The 19085-nt window shown below is 34.4% G+C and overlaps 1 protein-coding gene across 1 annotated transcript; it reads left to right on the forward strand.

The window, feature by feature from the left end:
* The first annotated feature begins 1965 nt into the window (after positions 1-1965).
* Positions 1966-2341, forward strand: LOC107013481 (14 kDa proline-rich protein DC2.15-like). Its single transcript, XM_015213385.2, has one exon. The coding sequence runs from the start codon at positions 2012-2014 to the stop codon at positions 2339-2341; it is 330 nt and encodes a 109-aa protein (XP_015068871.1). The 5' UTR covers positions 1966-2011.
* Positions 2342-19085: the final 16744 nt, after the last annotated feature.

The following is a 19085-nucleotide window of genomic DNA, read 5'->3' on the forward strand; positions in this document are numbered from 1 at the left end:
TTCAAACAAAAGTACTTTCCCTTGAAAACACTTGTGAGACATTGATCAAAAGGTGAAATCACCAACTCAAGAATAGAAGAGCAACATTCTTGAATGCTACTTGTTTTGTGGCTTAGTTGAATCCCGAAGATAGAGTTGTTATTTATTCTTCCAATTGCTCGTGGGAGAGACTCCAACTATCTTCAAGAAACGTATTAACGTGCCTCTAAGCCAAATATTTTGTATTCCTTGTAATTTTATCGTTCTTGTTCATTTGTTCTAACAAGTAGGATATCTAGTTGAAATAGGTTTTGGATTAAAGTTCAAATCTATAAATAGGGCGATAGTTTCGCTGGAGAAAAATGCACACTTACATAGAGAGAAGATCAAAACACGATCAAAAATTTGAAAGAGTTTTGAGATTTACTTGGGGAGTCTTGCGAGTTTGTGAGGATAAAGTTGTAAGGTTGTAGTTAAGAGTTTTGATTACAATCAAGTGTGTGTGTAGGATTAGTCTAACAAGTTGAAGAAACTTGACGGACGGTAGGAGACTTAAAGTTGGGAAATTTTATCTTGGATAGCTAGAGATTAGAGTTTATAATTTCTTACCTAGGAATTAGAATTTATATATAATTACGTAGATTACCTAGGTTTGTAATCTTTGTGTAGTTTAGAGTTGAGATAAATAATACAAAGTTGTGAACTAATTATTATTTTACGAAATTATTTATCAGAACTCACCAACAGTAAAGAACAAGTAGTTAGTACGTGTTCCTTTACAGAATAAAGGGGGTCATAATTCCAACAGTCTTCATTCTTGTCAGGTAGCAGAAGTTAGGTACTTTATTAGGATTAGTAAGGTAAAATCTAGCCCCCATTGCTTGTACTTGTCCCTATTGATACTTTTTATGTTTAATAAAAGACTGCTAGACACTATCTACTGGTAAATTTTCTTTTAAAAAAAGTACAATTCTCATTAGTCTTACCCCTCCGAGTTTTTCCTCCACTACTTAAATATTTTCTTGGACTCTAGAATTCATGATTATGCCCCAATTTACTAGTACATTCTTCTTAATAATTCAGAATGCCCTTATACTCACTTTTCTTTGTGTATACTGTGCGAGGAGAATCCTCATATTCCTAGTCAATCCACACACATTCGGGGATTTAAATTTCTAACCTCACTTAGAGGTGCATCCAATCATAACCGCGTTAGATGTTTGAGTGTGAATTCATTCATCTATATTTAAGTATTATAATTTAAAAAAATAATACTATACCTATTATCTCATAAAAGAGCATGAGTTCATTTGAACTCGGTAAACCCTCCTAGATACACCCTTGTGTATTTGGTTCCTAATGGTCGATATATGCCATGTTAAAAGAACAAACAAAATAGTAGAGATCCATTTAATAATTTTGAGAAAAAAAAGAGCTCGTTTTGTTAAAATTTACATGTTTTTCCATTTGATAATAAATTAAGATGAATCATTTAATGATTGGAATACAGTATGCAGATCGATCAAGTTTTTTCTTGACATGTAGTTATTATCAATTTTAGAGTTCTCAGTCGAGATATCTAGCAGATTATGTGTTGATATTAAAACGTGGGTGGATGGCATCAATTTTAATTTTTTTTAAAAAATGTAGTATACTTGCAGAAAGCTCAGGAATTAAGTTTAGTAAGAACGCACAAAGGTTTAGAAATGCGACAGACAAAAGGGATCTTGTCCGGGGGCGGAAGCTTAAGCTTTACATGAAAACGTGGGAAGCTATGGCTTTGATCATAACTGGAATTTGTAATTAAATATATAAACACTAATTACATGCAATTCTATAATAGATGTAGCATGTGCAGGAAACATGTAATTAAGGTACTAAGTATTAATTAAATCAAATCCTAAATATTTTAAAAGCCATGCACTACCAATAGGCAATATTCAACTAGTATAAATAGCCATCGTTACTAGCACATGAATTCAATCATCAATTAAACTGCGTAATTAATTAGGCCTAACCTTAGCTTGTTGACATGGCTTCCAAAAATCAGGCCTTTATTACCCTTTTCTTACCACTTAATCTCCTCTTCTTTGCTCTTGTAAGTGCAGACTGTTCAACTGATATTTTGAAATTTGGGGCATGTACTAATATACTTAATGATTTGGTGGGTATAATTATCGGGACTACTCCAACTTCGTCATTCTGTAGTTTGATTGGGGGACTGGTGGACCTAGAGGCCGCGGTTTGCTTGTGCACAGCCATAAAAGCAGATATTCTGGGAATTCATTTGGATATACCACTCTCTCTAAACATCCTTCTCAACGTCTGTGGAAAGAATTATCTTACTGGTTACACTTGTTGATTGGAAAATTATTATCTTATCGATGGACCTCTTGTTCAGAATAAGTAAGCTTTGATAGGAAAGAAACAAATTCCAGAGATATATTGTTCTATGAGTAAAACACAATAGAGAAGAAGAGAGGACTGATAGAAAAGAATTATTTTCTTGACTGAAAAAAACTGTGATACAGTCATTCTAATAAGCAAAAATATAGTAAACGTTAAGCTAAAATATAGTAACTATCCAACAAGATTTTCTCCTAAAACCTAGGCAACAATCCACGTTAAACTACTTCCTAAAGACTAGGACAAACAAAACAAATAAGAATTTATTTTCTAACAGAACTCTAATTTACTAAATTGAATTATTAAAACTAACACCCTCCCTTAAACTGAAAGCTCTCAAGCTTCAGTTCAACTTCAGCTTCTTGAACTCTTCCATTGTGTTGATGACCATCAACCTCCTCAGCTTTTGGAAAGGAAGAGACCTGAGAGGTTTAGTAAAAATGTCCGCCAACTGATCTTCACTTCGGCAGTACTGCAGCTCTACTATTCCTTCGTTATTGAGATCTCGCAGGAAACAATACTTCAGATCGATGTACTTTCTTCTTCCATGTAGAACAGGATTTTTCGATAGCTTAATGGCAGAGTTGTTGTCGCAGAAAATTATAGTTGCTCCTTTTTGTTTGAATTGTAGTTCTTCAAGAATTTTCCTCACCCAAATAGCTTGACAAGCACAGGCTGTAGCAGCAACAAATTCCGGTTCAGTAGTCGATAAAGTGACAAGTTTTTGCTTCCTGGAAGACCATGAAACAGCCCCTGTGCCTAACACAAAAACATAGCCTGAAGTGCTCTTTCTGTCGTCTTGATCACCTGCATAATCGCTGTCAGCAAAACCAATCAAATCAGATTTTTCACCCTTCTTGTAGAACAAACCGAAATCCTTAGTTCCTTGTAAGTAGCGAAGGATTCTCTTGGCAGCTAGCAGGTGAATTTTCGCCGGGCTCTCCATATACCTGCTTATAAGACCTACACCATACATGATGTATGGCCTTGTGGCAGTAAGATACATCAAAATACCTACAATTTGCCTGTAGAGTGTGTTGTCTACCTTAGCTCCTCTTCCAGCTTTGTTTAGCTTCAGGCCAAACTCAACTGGAGTATCGGCGGAATTGCAATTCTTCATCTTGAATCGGTTTAAAATTTCCCGCACATATTTCTTTTGGGAAACAAATATACCATCATCAGATTGCACTACTTCTAAACCAAGAAAATAGTGCATCTTACCAAGATCAGACATGTCGAATTCATCCATCATAGATTTCTTAAAATCAGAAAACATGGCACTATCATTCCCAGTAAATATAAGATCATCAACATATAAACACCCATGAGCAGTTTCCCAGATTCTCCAATTTTAACAAAAAGAGAGTGCTCATATGGACATTTCAGGAAACCAACTTTTAGAAAGTAAGCCTCAATGCGACTATACCAAGCTCGTGGAGCTTGTTTTAGTCCATAGAGAGCCTTTTTCAATATGTATACCTTAATGCTCATCTCCAATTTTAATATAACCAGAAGGTTGTTCAATAAATACCCTTCCTCCAAGTATCCATGTAGGAAAGCTGATTTGACATCCAATTGAAAGATAGGCCACGAATTTTGTGCCGCCAAGGCAATTACCATTCTAATGGTGTCATGCCTTGTGACTGGAGCAAACACTTCAGTGTAGTCCACACGATGCTCCTGCTTGTATCCCTTAGCCACCAATCGCGCCTTATACTTGTCAATTTCACCATCTTCTTTCAATTTTGTCTTATAGACCCACTTGACACCAATGGTTTTCTTGTAGGAAATATGGAAGGAAAATAATATCCGTAGAGAATGCTCAAGTTTATTATAGGCTACTTAAGGCCACTTGAGATGATTACAATCATCAACTACATCACTATTTATACTACTCAAAATAGAAAACAAAAAGTCTTGCGCAAATAACTAAATACATGTATCACAATTTACTAGATACATGTACTACGAAATTCTAAAAAGACTTCTTGAAAAACTAAGAGACAATTTTGGAAGACTAAACATTGATGCATTAATTCCAACACTCCCCCTTAATGGATTTTCTTGATAACTCCAATGCGTTCTCGAAGATAGCAAAATTTTTCTCTAGGAAGTGCTTTGGTGAAGATGTCAACAAGTTTTTCTCCTGTCTGACAATAATGCAACTGAATTTTACCTTTCTCTTGTGCTTCTCGGATAAAATGATACTTGATGGAAATATGCTTTGATCTTTCATGGCTGACTGGATTCTTGGCAATTGCAATTGCTGATTTGTTATCACAATATAGAATAGTCCCTTTTTTTTGTTTTTCACCAATGTCTTCAAATATTCTCCTAAGCCAAATAGCTTGAGAAGTAGCCTTAGATGCTGAAACATATTCTGCTTCGGCAGTGGATTGAGCAACAACACTTTGCTTTTTTGATAACCAAGAACAAATGCTTGATCCAAATAAGAAAGCATAACCAGAAGTACTCTTCATGTCATATATACTTCCAGCCCAATCACTATCAGAATAACCAATTAGGTTCAAATTTCCACCAAATTTGTACATTAGCCCATAATCCATTGTTCCTTGCAAGTAGCGTCGAACACGCTTTGCAGCTCCAAAATGCACTTGGCTTGGTTCTTGCATGAATCTGGATAATAAACTAGCAGCAAACATAATATCTGGCCTTGTTGAAGTAAGATATAGAAAACTTCCAATCAAACTCCTAAAAAGTGAGCGATTAACTTTCTTTTCTCCATCATCTCTTCTAAACTTCTCGTTTGCTGCTAATGGTATGGCCACAGAGCTGCAATCCATCATTTTGAATTTTTGAAGAATACTTTTAGTATACTTCTTTTGAAAAATGAAAATTCCTTCTTTCACCTGAGAAACTTCAATGCCCAAGAAATAATTTAGCAATCCAAGATCACTCATTTCATAAGCTTGCATCATATCTTGTTTGAAATTTTGCATCATCTTTACATCATTATCTGTAAAGAGCAAATCATCAACATAGAGACAAACAATGAAAATGCTGCCATGTTCTTTCTTCACATACAATGTGGCTTCACTTTTACTTCTCTGAAAATTGTTTTTCAAAAAGTATATATCAATTTCATTGTACCAGGCTCTTGGAGCTTGCTTCAACCCATAAAGAGCTTTTTTTAGTCTATACACCTTTTCTTCTCCCTCTTGAACAAAAAATCCTTGAGGTTGCTCAACATAAATCTCTTCATCAAGTTTTCCATTCAGAAATGCTGATTTAACATCAAGTTGAAATATCTTCCATTTCTTTTGTGCAACAACAACAATTACAGTTCTAATTGTCTCAAGACGAGCAACTGGAGAGAAAGTTTCATAAAAATCAATACCTGGTTTTTGCGTGAAGCCTCTAGCAACCAACCTTGCTTTGTGCTTTTGAATATCTCCTTCCTGATTGAGTTTGATTTTATAAATCCATTTTAGACTTACAACGTCTCTTTCTCTAGGAAGAGCCACAAGCTCCCAAGTATTATTTTTTTCAATCATTCTAATTTCTTCTTCCATGGCTTTCTTCCAAACACCATGCTTTATTGCTTCTTCATAATTTTCTGGCTCAACACCGGCAAAATTACATCTTTGATAAATGTCACTCAATATTTTTGTTCCTCTTGGAGGCGGTTCTTCATTATCTGAATCTGGGATTTCTCCACCTTGAGAGACATCTTCATCTCTCTCATCCTCTTCTTGATTTGAAGATATCATAGCAGTATTCTCTATCTTTTTATCCTCCCAATTCCATGTTGTTTTTTCATCAAAAATAACATCTCTACTAACACCAAGTTTGTTAGTTTTGACATCGAGAAGCCTATATCCTTTTGTCACATCACTATAACCAAGAAAGACACATTTTTGACTTTTTTCATCCAATTTTGTTCTTTTGTCAGTAGGTACATGAGCATAACCAATACACCCAAAAATTTTAAAATGACTTACAGAAGGTTCCACTCCAAGCTTCAACTGGTGTCTTGTCCTTTAGTGCCTTTGTTGGACACCGATTAAGGATGTGAACTGCTGTATGCACTGCTTCTACCCAAAAATATTTTGGCAGCCCTTTCTCATTCATCATAGTTCTGGACATTTCAACAATTGTTCTATTTCTTCTTTCAGATACACCATTTTGTTGAGGAGTATACCGTGCTGTAAGTTGCTTTTGAATGCCTTCATTTTTGCAATATTCTTCAAATTCTCGACTTGTGTACTCACCTCCTCGATCACTGCGAATGGTTTTGATGCTGCAACCTTTTTGCTTCTCAACAAGGGCTTTAAATTTCTTGAATGTAGCAAATGCTTCTGACTTTTCTTTCAAGAAATAAACCCAAGTCATTCTTGAGAAATCATCAATAAAGATTAGAAAATATCTTTGACTTCCAAGAGATGGAGTCTTCATTAGTCCACAAATGTCGGTATGAATTAGTTCCAGAGATACACTTGCTCTCCAAGACACCCCTTTTGGAAAAGACTTCCTATTTTGCTTTCCCATTTTACAACTTTCACATGTATCCACCTCAGTATGTATCTTAGGAAGGCCTTGAACCATGTCCTTTTGCTTGAGAAGCTTTAAACCATGAAAATTCAAGTGACAAAATCTTTTGTGCCAAAGCCATGAATCATCTACAATTTCATTTTTTAATGCATTGTAATGAAATTGCAAAAGGAAGTTTCTTTTTATCATCTTTACTTCAACAATGACTTGATTTTGCTCAATTTTATCATAAATCTTGCAATAATTATCTCTAAACACAAGAGAATAACCATTTTCCATGAGTTGACCAACACTAAGCAAATTTTCTTCCAAGTCAGGAACATAAAGAACATCATAAATTTGGTTACCGCATCCTTTCATGTTGATCGAAATAGTACCTTTACCTTTCGCATAACCTAAGGCTCCATTCTCCATCTTCACTTTAGTAGTGATACTATTATTAATTGAGAGGAAAGCTTTTTCATCTCCAGTCATGTGATTACTACAACCACTATCAACATACCATTCATTGCTTTTTGTTGAAGCATCAGACTTAGAAGCAAAGAAAAGATTTTCTTCCCTTTCTTCCTCATGTTTTTCACAAAAATTTGCTTGCTCCCGTTTCTTGTGCCAACAATCCTTTTCAACATGGTCAAACTTTTTACAAAAGTTACATTGGGGCTTGCCTTTGTGCCAACATTTTTCTGCATTGTGATTAGTCTTTTTGCAAACTTTACAAAAAAGACTAGATTTTTTCTCACCTTTTTATTCAACCTTCTTGGAAGAAACATCATGATCCTGCTTCTTTTTTGGCTTGTGATTTTTCTTCTGATGATTTTTTGAGAAATTTTGAGAATTCTTATTTATTTTAGACTGGAAAGCCGTCTCTTTGGGTTTATCTTCACGAAAAAATCTTCGCTTCTCGTGTGCACGAGATGATCCAACTAGCTCTTTGATGGAAAGCTTAGAAAGATCTTTCGTCTCCTCAGTGATAGGAACGATGTACTCATACTTTTCTGTGACACTAATTAGAATCTTTTCCACAACTTGTTGGTCAGAAATTGTATCACTATGATTTCTCATTTCATTAACAATATTCATGAATCTTGTGCAATATTCATCAATTTTTTCAGATTCTATCATCTTTAAATTTTGAAACTCTCTTCTAAGAGTTTGAAGATTTATAGTGCGTACCTTTTCGTCACCATACACCTCAGTTTCCAGAAAATCCCAAGCTTCCTTTGCAGTCTCACAAGTAGCAATTTTTGCAAAATATGCTCTTGAGACTCCCATTTGAATGTTGCTCAAGGCTTTTGCATCTTGACGATACTTAGCCTCAAGATTTTTCATCTCTGCTGCTGTAAGATCACCATCGTTTTCTGGCTCTTGAAAGCCATTTGCAACAATAGTCCACAAACCTTCAGCTTTTAAATGTGTTCTCATTCTTATCTTCCAGTATTCAAAATCAGTTCCATCAAAAAATGGAGTAAGAACAACTGAAGAATCAGCACCTTCATTTGTTTTGGATGCCATATTTTTTTCTTCACCTAACCCCAGATTAAGAACGAAAACCTTCTCTTGATAACAATTTGTAGGAAATATGGAAGGAAAATAATATCCTTAGAGAATGCTCAAGTTTATTGTAGGCTACTTAAGGCCACTTGAGATGATTACAATCATCAACTACATCACTATTTATACTACTCAAAATAGAAAACAAAAAGTCTTGCACAAATAACTAAATACATGTATCACAATTTACTAGATACATGTACTACGAAATTCTAAAAAGACTTCTTGAAAAACTAAGAGACAATTTTGGGAGACTAAAAATTGATGCATTAATTCCAACATTTTTGCCCCTTCGGAAGATCTGATAACTCCCAGGTTCCATTTCTTTCAATAGCATCAATCTCGTCATCCATAGCTGTCCTCCATTTCTCCTCTTTGACAGCATTCTCAAAAGTTGTAGGATCGCAATCTGTAAACAATGCAAAATGGGAAACATCTTCATTAACATCAATTCCTGTTACCTTATAATCCGTCATCCACGCGGGCCTTCTGCGAGCACGACGAAGAGGCTGTTCAGCTGCATCAGTTTCTTCTAAATTTGCTGGTACAGTTTCAGCTGTTGGTGAAATTTCAGCAACAGTTGGTAGAATTCCAGCAGCTGTAGAAGCTGAATTCTCTGCACTTTAAAGCATCGCAGCTACTTCTTCGGCTCCAGTATCAAAAACAATTGGAGTAGACTTCTCCATACTCCATTCCTAAGTGTTTTCTTCATCAAAAACGACATCTCTGCTGGTCACAAATTTCTTTGTCAAAGGATTGAACAGCTTGTACGCCTTGGATGTGTCGCTAACACCAAGAAAAACACATCTCTCACCTCTATCGTCAAGCTTCTTTCTTTTTGCTTCTGGGACATGTGCATAAGCAATAGACCCAAAAATTTTAAAGTGGTCTACTGCCGGTTTCCTTCCGCTCCAAGCTTCCTCAGGTGTAACATCTCGAAGAGCAAAAGTGGGACATCTATTCAAGATGTGAATGCTCCAATTCACTGCTTCCGGCCAAAATTCCTTTGGAACTCTTCCCCGATCCAGCATGCTACGAACCATATTGAGAATGGTTCTATTCTTCCTCTCTGCCACACCGTTTTGTTGCGGTGTATATGCTGTTGTGAGCTCTTTTCGAATGCCACTAGTCTCACAAAAATCAACAAATACCTTAGAGCAGTATTCTCCTCCGCGATCTGTCCGAAGGTTCTTAACAGTCCTTCCAGTCTCATTCTCCACACGAGCTTTGAAGATTTTAAATACATTAAAGGCCTCCGACTTTTCTTGCAGAATATACACCCAAGTCTTCCTGGAATAATCATCAATAAAAGTAATAAAATACTTTTTACCTCCATTTGAGATTGGTGTTATTGGCCCGCAAATATTTGACTGTACCAACCCTAATACCTTTTTGGCTCTCCATGACTTACTTTTCGGAAACTGAGAGCCATGTTGTTTGCCAACAACACATTCTTCACACACTTGGGAGGGAACAACAATTTCAGGAAGCCCCGTCACCATACTCTTCCTTTGAAGGATCTTCAAGCCACAAAAGTTCAAGTGACCATATCGAAAATGCCACAACCATGATGGGTTTTTCACTTTTCCAGTCATGTGGTTACTACAACCGGTATCCACATACCAAAGAGCTTGTTGGTCAGGCTCTTTTTCAACATGAACTGCTATTAACAAAGTTTCTCCTTCTTTGTTCTCAACGAAATATGACTTCTCCTGTTTCTCATCAGGCAGCCTAGCATAACATTCAGAACGATAATGACCAAATTTATGACAGCGATAACATTCTACCTTGGATTTATCGAAATCCCTTCCTCTGCCTTTACCGTAGTCATTAGCTCTAAAATTTCCACAGCCTTCTTTGTTGCCTCCGTCTCTATTTCCACGATTTGATCTTCCTCTTCCTCTTCCTCTACCTCTACCCGTTCCTCTAGAATTGGAAGAAATAAAAGTAGAAGCCTTCAAGGCCTGCTCCTCAGAAGTTGAATTTCGGTTCATCTTCTGTTCATGTACCAATAAGGATCTTTTCAATTCATCAAGCGATAACTCATCTATATCTTTTGACTCCTCAATGGAGCAAACGACATAATCATACTTCGGCGTTAAAGAGCGCAATATCTTTTCAAAAATTGTGACGTCGTTCATCTTCTCTCCATGGAATCGCATTTTGTTGCTAGTCTCCATCGTTCTAGCACAGTAACTCATTACAAACTCTCCTTCCTTCATCTCCAAAGTCTCAAAATCCCTTCTCAAGGCTTGAAGCTGTGCGCACTTCACTCTAGCAGTGCCTTGATATTTCTTTCTCATGGAGTCCCATATATCCTTGGAAGTTTCTTTACAAAGAATAGTTTCCAAGATAGGACGCTCAATAGCTTGAAAGAGGTAATTTTTTTCCTTCAAATCTTTCAACTTTCGTTCTTCGAACTCCATCTTTTGAGCATTCGTCAAAGCCTCGACTTTCGTTGGAGCGCCGATGCCATCCTCGACAATTTGACAATACTCTTTTGACCGTAAAAAGTTTTCCATCAGCATACTCCAATGGTCATAATGACCATCAAAACGAGGAATGGCTGCTTGCACGAAGTTGCTCTCTAAAGTCATAAACTCACAATATCTCTCTCTATTTTCTTTTTGAAACTAACCTGCAGATCTGATACCACTGATAGGAAAGAAACAAATTCCAGAGATATATTGTTCTGTGAGTAAATCACAATAGAGAAGAAGAGAGGACTGATAGAAAAGAATTTTTTATTGACTGAAAAAAACTGCGAAGCAGTCATTCTAATAAGCAAAAATATAGTAAACGTTAAGCTAAAATATAGTAACTATCCAACACGATTTTCTCCTAAAACCTAGGTAACAACCCACGTTTAAACTACTTCCTAAATACTAGGACAAATAAAACAGATAAGAATTTATTTTCTAATAGAACTCTAATTTACTAAACTGAATTATTAAAACTAACAAGTTTTGCATGTATATAAACGCAGCTTCATCACTTCACTTTACTTACTTACTAGTTCTTTCATGTTCATGAATCTTTACCTTTTTGGACATGTCAATTCAATAAATAGAATGTTGTTTTTATTCACATTGTTCGTAACCACAAATTCATTTTATACTTTTTCCGGCTAAATTTACATAGAACATTTTCATTTCTCTAGATACATTTAATCGCAAACGAAAATTGATTTATTGATGTATGACACTTGGGCCTAACTCAACCCCAAAAGCTAGTTCATAACGAGAGATTATCCTTGATGACTCTGTACTTTATTATCACTCAAACTCCATTAACACTACTCATTGGAGAAACTTAATCTAAGAAGAGAAATGAGAGATTTTATTGAGTGAATGAAGAAGACAGAATGAACGAGTATTGTTACATCACAATGTATTTGTCACTGTTCCTGTCCGTTTCCAGCAATACTAACTAACTAATTGTAATATCTATCATTGATAATGACTACTTTACCCCTTAATTTATCATGTTATGCCTATTTTAAGCTGGAAGGGTATGAAACTATTCAGCTTGCCTACTAGGTTCTCATGTTGTGGTCGTGGCAATCCCTTGGTTAAAATATCTGCTAATTGATCCTTGGTACCTACATGTACTGTCTTGATAAGCTCCTCATGTAGATTCTACGTGATTAAATGACAGTCTATCTCGATGTGTTTAGTATGCTCATGAAACACCGAATTTGCTGCAACTTGTAGTGCAACATTCAATTCGTTCACTAAACCATTCAACCATACTACCTATGAAACTGCTTTGGCCATGCTGATGTATGTCCGCAGCTTCTGCTGAGCTTCTTGATACTACACTTTATTTCTTTGATTTCCAAGAAATTAATGATCTTCCATGTTTAACTATGAACCCTGAAACTGACTTTCTAGTATTAGGACGAGAGGCCCAGTCCGAATGATTCAAAAAACTGTTAATGAATTGGAGACCTACAGGCTACTCAATAAAATCCTCAATTCTCTCTAACTATATTTCTCTTGATATATTTCATGACCTTAACTGCTACACCCTAATGTGATTGTTTAGGTAGTTCTAAGAACTGACAAGTGTTTGTACAACATAGGCTATATCAGACCTTCTTAATGTCAAATACAACATTTTCCCAATAAATTTTTGGTATTTAATCTTATCTTCTGGCATATCATCTATTTTCTGCATTAATTCATCAAAATCATGTATATTTGGCTCTATATTAACCTCTAGAGGTGTCCAGGCAGGTTTTACAAATCCAATTCACAGCTCTGAGATGATCCTAAGAGCATATTTCCTCTGATTCACACGGATTCCCTTGGAAGATCTATGGAACTTCATTCCCAGAAAAACTTCAGTGTTCCTGAATCCTTGCTCTTGAAGGCTTTATGTAGGGATGCCTTAGTTTTCTCAATAACAAATATAATATTATTGGCTAATAGTAGCATATCATCTACATAAACCGAAGTGATGATAATATCACTTCCTTTCTTCTTTATAAACAGTGAGTGATCCAAGCAATTTTGAGTGACTAGTAAGCTTTAGACAATTTCAAATTCCATTGTCTGCTAGCTTGTTTTAACCCATATAAGTATTTAACAAGTCTACAAACTATTATGCTAGACTCCCCCTGACTTGGTAATCCCCGAGGAAGCTGCATATAAACCTCATCATGGAGATCACTCTGAAGAAATGCATTATACACATACAACTAGTGAACATGCCAATTATGTTGTGCAATGATGATATTAAACAACTCTCACGGCGGAAATTTTGAACACTTGAGAGAGAATGTTTTATGGTAATCAAGACCCTCCTGTTGGTTGTAGACTTATTCCATCAACCAGGCCTTGAACCTCTCCACCTCACCAAAAGCTTCCAGATTTACCATATAAACTCATCTACACACAATAGCAACCTTATTTGGGGGTAAATGATCTAGGTCCCAAGTGTGATTAAGATCAAGAGCTTTGTAAATTAGAATTCATGGCTTCAACCCATCTACTACGTTGAATAGCCTCCCGATAGGACATTGGTTCCCGTATATTAGATAAGGAGTTGAGATATACTTGATGAGCAGGAGAAATAGATTATGAATACGGTATATATGCATTGATTGGATAGGAAACATTAGTAGCAGACTGTTTAGTAATGTAATCAACATGCCAAAGAGGAGACTTTATCACTCTGTGTGATTTTCTTGGATGCGAAGGATTAGGAATAAATATGGGAACATAAATAGTGGTAGGTGACTGGTGAAGTACATCTTGAAAGGTTGCAGTAATTGGCACTAGACTCACAGGATCAGGTACCAAAGAGACAGGAGGATATGTAATAGGAGGCTCATCCATTGGAGAAATGTCACTCGATGATAAAGGTTCAGTAGACCAGGAAAATTAATCATCATGACATCCATATTAACATAAAATTTCTCCCTTGCAAGGTTAAACAATATGTAGCCCTTGGTGGTTGTAGAATAACCCATGAACACTGACGGCACTGCTCTTGAAGAAAATTTGTCCACTCTAGGAAAGGCACTGCCATAGCACAAGCATTCAAAAGTCTTGAGATGACTAAGAATAGGTTTCATTCCAAAGAACAACTCATAAGGAGATTTGCCACCAAGGACTGCTGAGGGCAATCTATTAATTACATAAGTTGTAGTAAGAATTCAATGACCTCAGAATCATAAGGGGATATGTCATTGAAATCTGAGGAATCGAGCTACTTCAAGCAAATTTAGATGCTTCCTCTCAGCTACACCATTTTGCTGAGGCGTATGGACACAACTTCTCTGGTGCAAATTACAAAGTTCCTTGAAGAGAAACTGCATATCAGCATTCACAAATTCAACAACATTATCCGATCTAATTTTTTTTAACAACAGTCTGGAATTGAGAGTGGATCATAATACTATTATACATCACTCCTAAACTTCAACAAAAAAATCCAAGTTATATGGGAGAAATCATCGACTATATTCCAAAAATGTTTATTCCCATCAAATGTTTCTAAATAGTATGGTCCCCAAACATCTAGGTGCGACAATTCAAACACCTAATTAAAAGTACTAGTCGAATGAGAAATAGAATGTCTAGTGTGCTTAGCTAAAGGACAATCACTATAATCAAGTACAATTGATTTACAATCATCGCATTAGATGTTACTTTGAGTGCGAGTCATATCTATATTTAAGTATCCTTTTAAAACTATAACTCTACTATATATGATCTTGAAAGAAGAACATAAGTTCACATGAACTCGGGACACCCCTAGGTACACCCATGTGTACTTGGTTCCTAGTGGTTAATGTATTCCATGTACTTTAAAGAAGAAAAAGATAGTAGGGACCACAATCCTTAACAAAAGCTATAATATTGTTTCTTTTTGTCTTTCTACACACTCAACTATAAAATGGAACCATTACGAAAACAAGCAATGACAACGGTTGCGGATTTATAGTTAAAGTCTGAAGTAAAAAATATACTGTTGATGTTGAACAGTATCCATTTAATAATTTTGAGAATAAAGATGAGCTCATTTTATTCCAATTTACATGTTTTTTTCCATTTGATAATAAATAATTAAGATGAAACAGTTAATCATCGGAGTACAATATCATGATGAAGTTTGTCTTGACATGCAACTAAGTTTATAGGGTTCAAATTTTGAGTTCTCAATTAAGATGATGCATTTTATGTTTTGACTTGAAAGCGTTGGAGGATGGCTTCAATTTACTAAAAATGTATTATACTTGATGAAAGCGTGGGAATTAGGTTTATATGTGGCTTTAATAACTGAAATTTCTAATTAAATACTAGTTCCATGATGCAACTTTTGTCAGTCTTTAAAATACATACTCATGTCTACCTAACAATTTTAGAGATTATATGAACTTGAATTCAATTAGAGCTTGAATTTGAACTCAGAATTTGAATATAACTAATCCTTGGATTAGAAGTTTATATATAACTAAGTTTAGCAATTAGTTTGCACTTGAATTTGTTAACTTGAACTTAGAACTCGAATATGACTAGCAAAGTTTTGAATTTGAAGTTTATGTATAAATAGCTTTAGAACTTTATTAAGTTGTGGGAGTTAGAAATTTTGAATTATTGTGGGATTTTAGAACTTTAAGTTGTGAACTTTAGAGAACTTGAAATATTTTTGTAACATTTTAGAACATTAGGTTGTGAAACGTTAGTAATCTTGAATTACTATAGAATTTTAGAACTTAAACTTGTTAATTTTAGAGAACTTGATTTTTTTGTGGGATTTTAGAACTTTAAGTTGTAAACTTTAAAGAACATGAATTTTTGTAGGTTTTTAGAGCTTTAGGTTTTGAACTTTAGAAATCTTGAATTATTGTAGGAATCTAGAATTTGAATTTGTGAACTTTAGAGAATTAAAATTTCGGAAAAGGGCCTAATATACCCTCGAAGTATTGGAAATGGTACAAAAGTACCCTCCATCCACCTATTGGTTCAAAAATGCTCTTTTCATCCACCTATTGGCTCCAAAATGTCCTTGTCATCCACCATTGGGTTCAAAGTTGACCACTTAGTTAACTATTTTATAATTAAACTATTTAAATATTTTTTAAAATATTTGGCGTTCAACTATTGATTATAATTTAATTTATTAATATAATTTATAAACAAACCCACTATCCACTCATTACTAACTAAACCCCACCAAATTAATAAACAAATTATAATATCAAAATCGTCATAAACACTACTAAAATACGAAAAAATTATAGATTCCTTAAGATGATCCAAAATTAATCGAGATCGAATCAAAGCCCCAATCAAATATAGGTTGAGCCGCTTATTTAGGAGGACAATTTCAATATAATTCTCTTTCAAACTTGAATTCGAAATTTATGATTAAAGGGTAAAGAAGTAGTACATCCCAAATTAATTCATGCACTTTTTTAATATAATTTTATAAATATTTATGATTTGTTTTAAAACATGTAATATACTATTTTTAAAAGAAGTTATCTATGAAGTAACATCACGTAATTGAGACAAATGAATAATTAAAATGGACATAGTCAGACTTTTAAGTTTATCGATAATTTTTAGTTAGACACTTGAATGTATGATAGTTACTTCTATTTTCGCCTCAAAATTTTAAAAACACTCATTGGCAGTATTCCTGTTGTTGCATTAATAATGTGACGAGTTTATTAATTTGGTGTGATTTAATTATTAATGGGTGAGTAGTGGCTTGATTTATAAATTATACAAATAAGTTAAATCATAACAACTAGTTGAGCGCCGTATTTAAAAAAATATTTAAATAGTTTAAATTGAAAACCGTTAAATAAGTGATCAATTTTGAACCCAAAGGTGGATGACAAGGGTATTTTGCAGCCAATAGGTGGGTAGGAAGGGTATTTCGGAGCCAGTAGGTGGATGGAGGGTAATTTTGTACCATTTTCAGTACTGCGAGGATATTTTAGGCCCTTTTCCGTTTAAATTTTTATAGGATTTTAGAACTTAATAAGGTTTTGAGCGTTAGAAATCTTAAATTATTATAGAATTCTATAAGTTGTGAACTTTAGAGAACTTGAATTTTTTTTAGGAATTTAGAACTTAAGGTTGTGAAACGTTAGCAATCTTCAATGATTGCGAAATTTTAGAACTTAAGTTGTGAATTTTAGAACTAATTGAACTTGAAACTTGAAGTTTATATATAACTAATTGAATTTGTGATTTTAAGACTAGTTTGAATTTGAAATTATAACTTGAATTTACTATAAATTGAACTTAATTAGGAATATGAACTTGAAATGTTGTTGACTTTTAAATCAAAAAAGTTGAATTATGTTTGTTTAGCATAAGTAACAACACTAGTTGATCCTATTGATGACAAAAAAATTGATTTTCTTGCAAGGTCGATTTGTGTCCAGTCATCGACTATGTCAAGGGAGTTCACATTCTTCCGTGATGTTGTGTTCCTTGAGGTTGCCACCGGAGCAATCTAACAAGTTAAATTATTGTGAAACTCAAATGGGACCAAATGACTCAACCATGGACGGAACCACTTTAAAGAATACTATTCAATTGCTATTGATTACATTTTGCTCTTTCAATATAATGGAACCTCTCATTTATCAGTTTTCATATTTGATTTAAGTGCTTCTGAGATTGAATATCTTTCTGGACCAAATTATAAAAATAAAAACACATTAAACAAGAGATGTCCAACCTTAGGTCCAAGGATATGACTTTAGATAAAAGGATATGTATGACATGTATTCAGATAGTGGTTAGAAGGTATAGTGTAGGTCTTGCTTGGGATGGTTGTTGTTTGTCATTGTACTAGTGGCATTATTGTTGTTTAGCGTGTTTCGATTATCACACTATTATATTGTTGTTTTGAGTCTTTTTGGTACACTTTGCGCTACTTACATTTTACGTGCTATATATAGTTTCTTCACTAACTTCTTCTTTGTACATGAATTTGTTGCAGAGTGACTCAAGGAAATAACCTTTCTACCTCCACAAATTAATGGACTAGTGTATGATCTGCGTATATGTATTTCACATAAGTGCTTTTCATAAAGTTGTTTTTTCAATAAAACACCTTTTGCTGAAAATCTTGGTCAAACACCTCACTCCTTAATTTTAGAATAAGGACTTTTGAAAGTGGAAATATATGTCATTTCAATTTGTTTGACCTACTTTCCAATTTAATTCAATTAAAAATGAATGACTTCTTTCCTCTTCTGTTTTTCAGCAACTCATTTATCTTAATTTTTTACTGACATTTTGATACATTTGACATATTGTTAATTTTTATCTATTTAATTCAAAAGTTTTTTTTCTTAATTTTATAAACTTCGTGTCATGTAAAAATAAAGCTAAAAGAAATGAAACGAAAACCTCTCCAAAACCTTGACAACCTTGAAGTTAGATTGTTTCCATATATAAAACCCTTGACAAGTAAAACATTTAAATGCATGTATACAAGGAGAAATATATTAGTGAAGATAATAGAAAAAAAGAATAGCAGCAACCATAAATTTAGTTCGGATGTTAAATTAATTAGATATCATGCGGAAGCTATCCAATCAAACCTCGAACAACCATGCAAATTCTATGTTGACATTAAAACGTGGTAAAAAAAATGTATACTTGCAGAAAGCTTGGGAATTAAGTTCAGTACGAATGTGCACAGGTCTAGAAATGTGACGGACAAAAGGGATCTTGTCCAGGGGCAGAAGCGTTAAGTGAAAACGTGAGTGGATGTCTTGAATTAAAAAAGAATGTATATGTATAACTGGAATTTGTAATTAAATATATAAACACTAATTACATGTAATTCTATAATAGATGTAGCATGTGCAGGAAATATGTAATTAAGGTACTAAGTATTAATTAAATCAAATCCTAAATATTTTAAAAGCCATGCACTACCAATAGGCAATATTCAACTAGTATAAATAGCCATCGTTTCTAGCACATGAATTCAATCATCAATTAAACTGCGTAATTAATTAGGCCTAACCTTAGCTTGTTGACATGGCTTCCAAAAATCAGGCCTCTATTACCCTTTTCTTATCACTTAATCTCCTCTTCTTTGCTCTTGTAAGTGCAGACTGTTCAACTGATATTTTGAAATTTGGGGCATGT

This window comes from Solanum pennellii, chromosome 3 (genome assembly GCF_001406875.1).
Source record: "Solanum pennellii chromosome 3, SPENNV200".
Taxonomy (NCBI): domain Eukaryota; kingdom Viridiplantae; phylum Streptophyta; class Magnoliopsida; order Solanales; family Solanaceae; genus Solanum; species Solanum pennellii.

What these genes read in the sequence shown, in the direction of transcription:
- LOC107013481 (XM_015213385.2), top strand. Translation starts at nt 2,012, where the DNA reads ATGGCTTCCAAAAATCAGGCCTTTATTACCCTTTTCTTACCACTTAAT.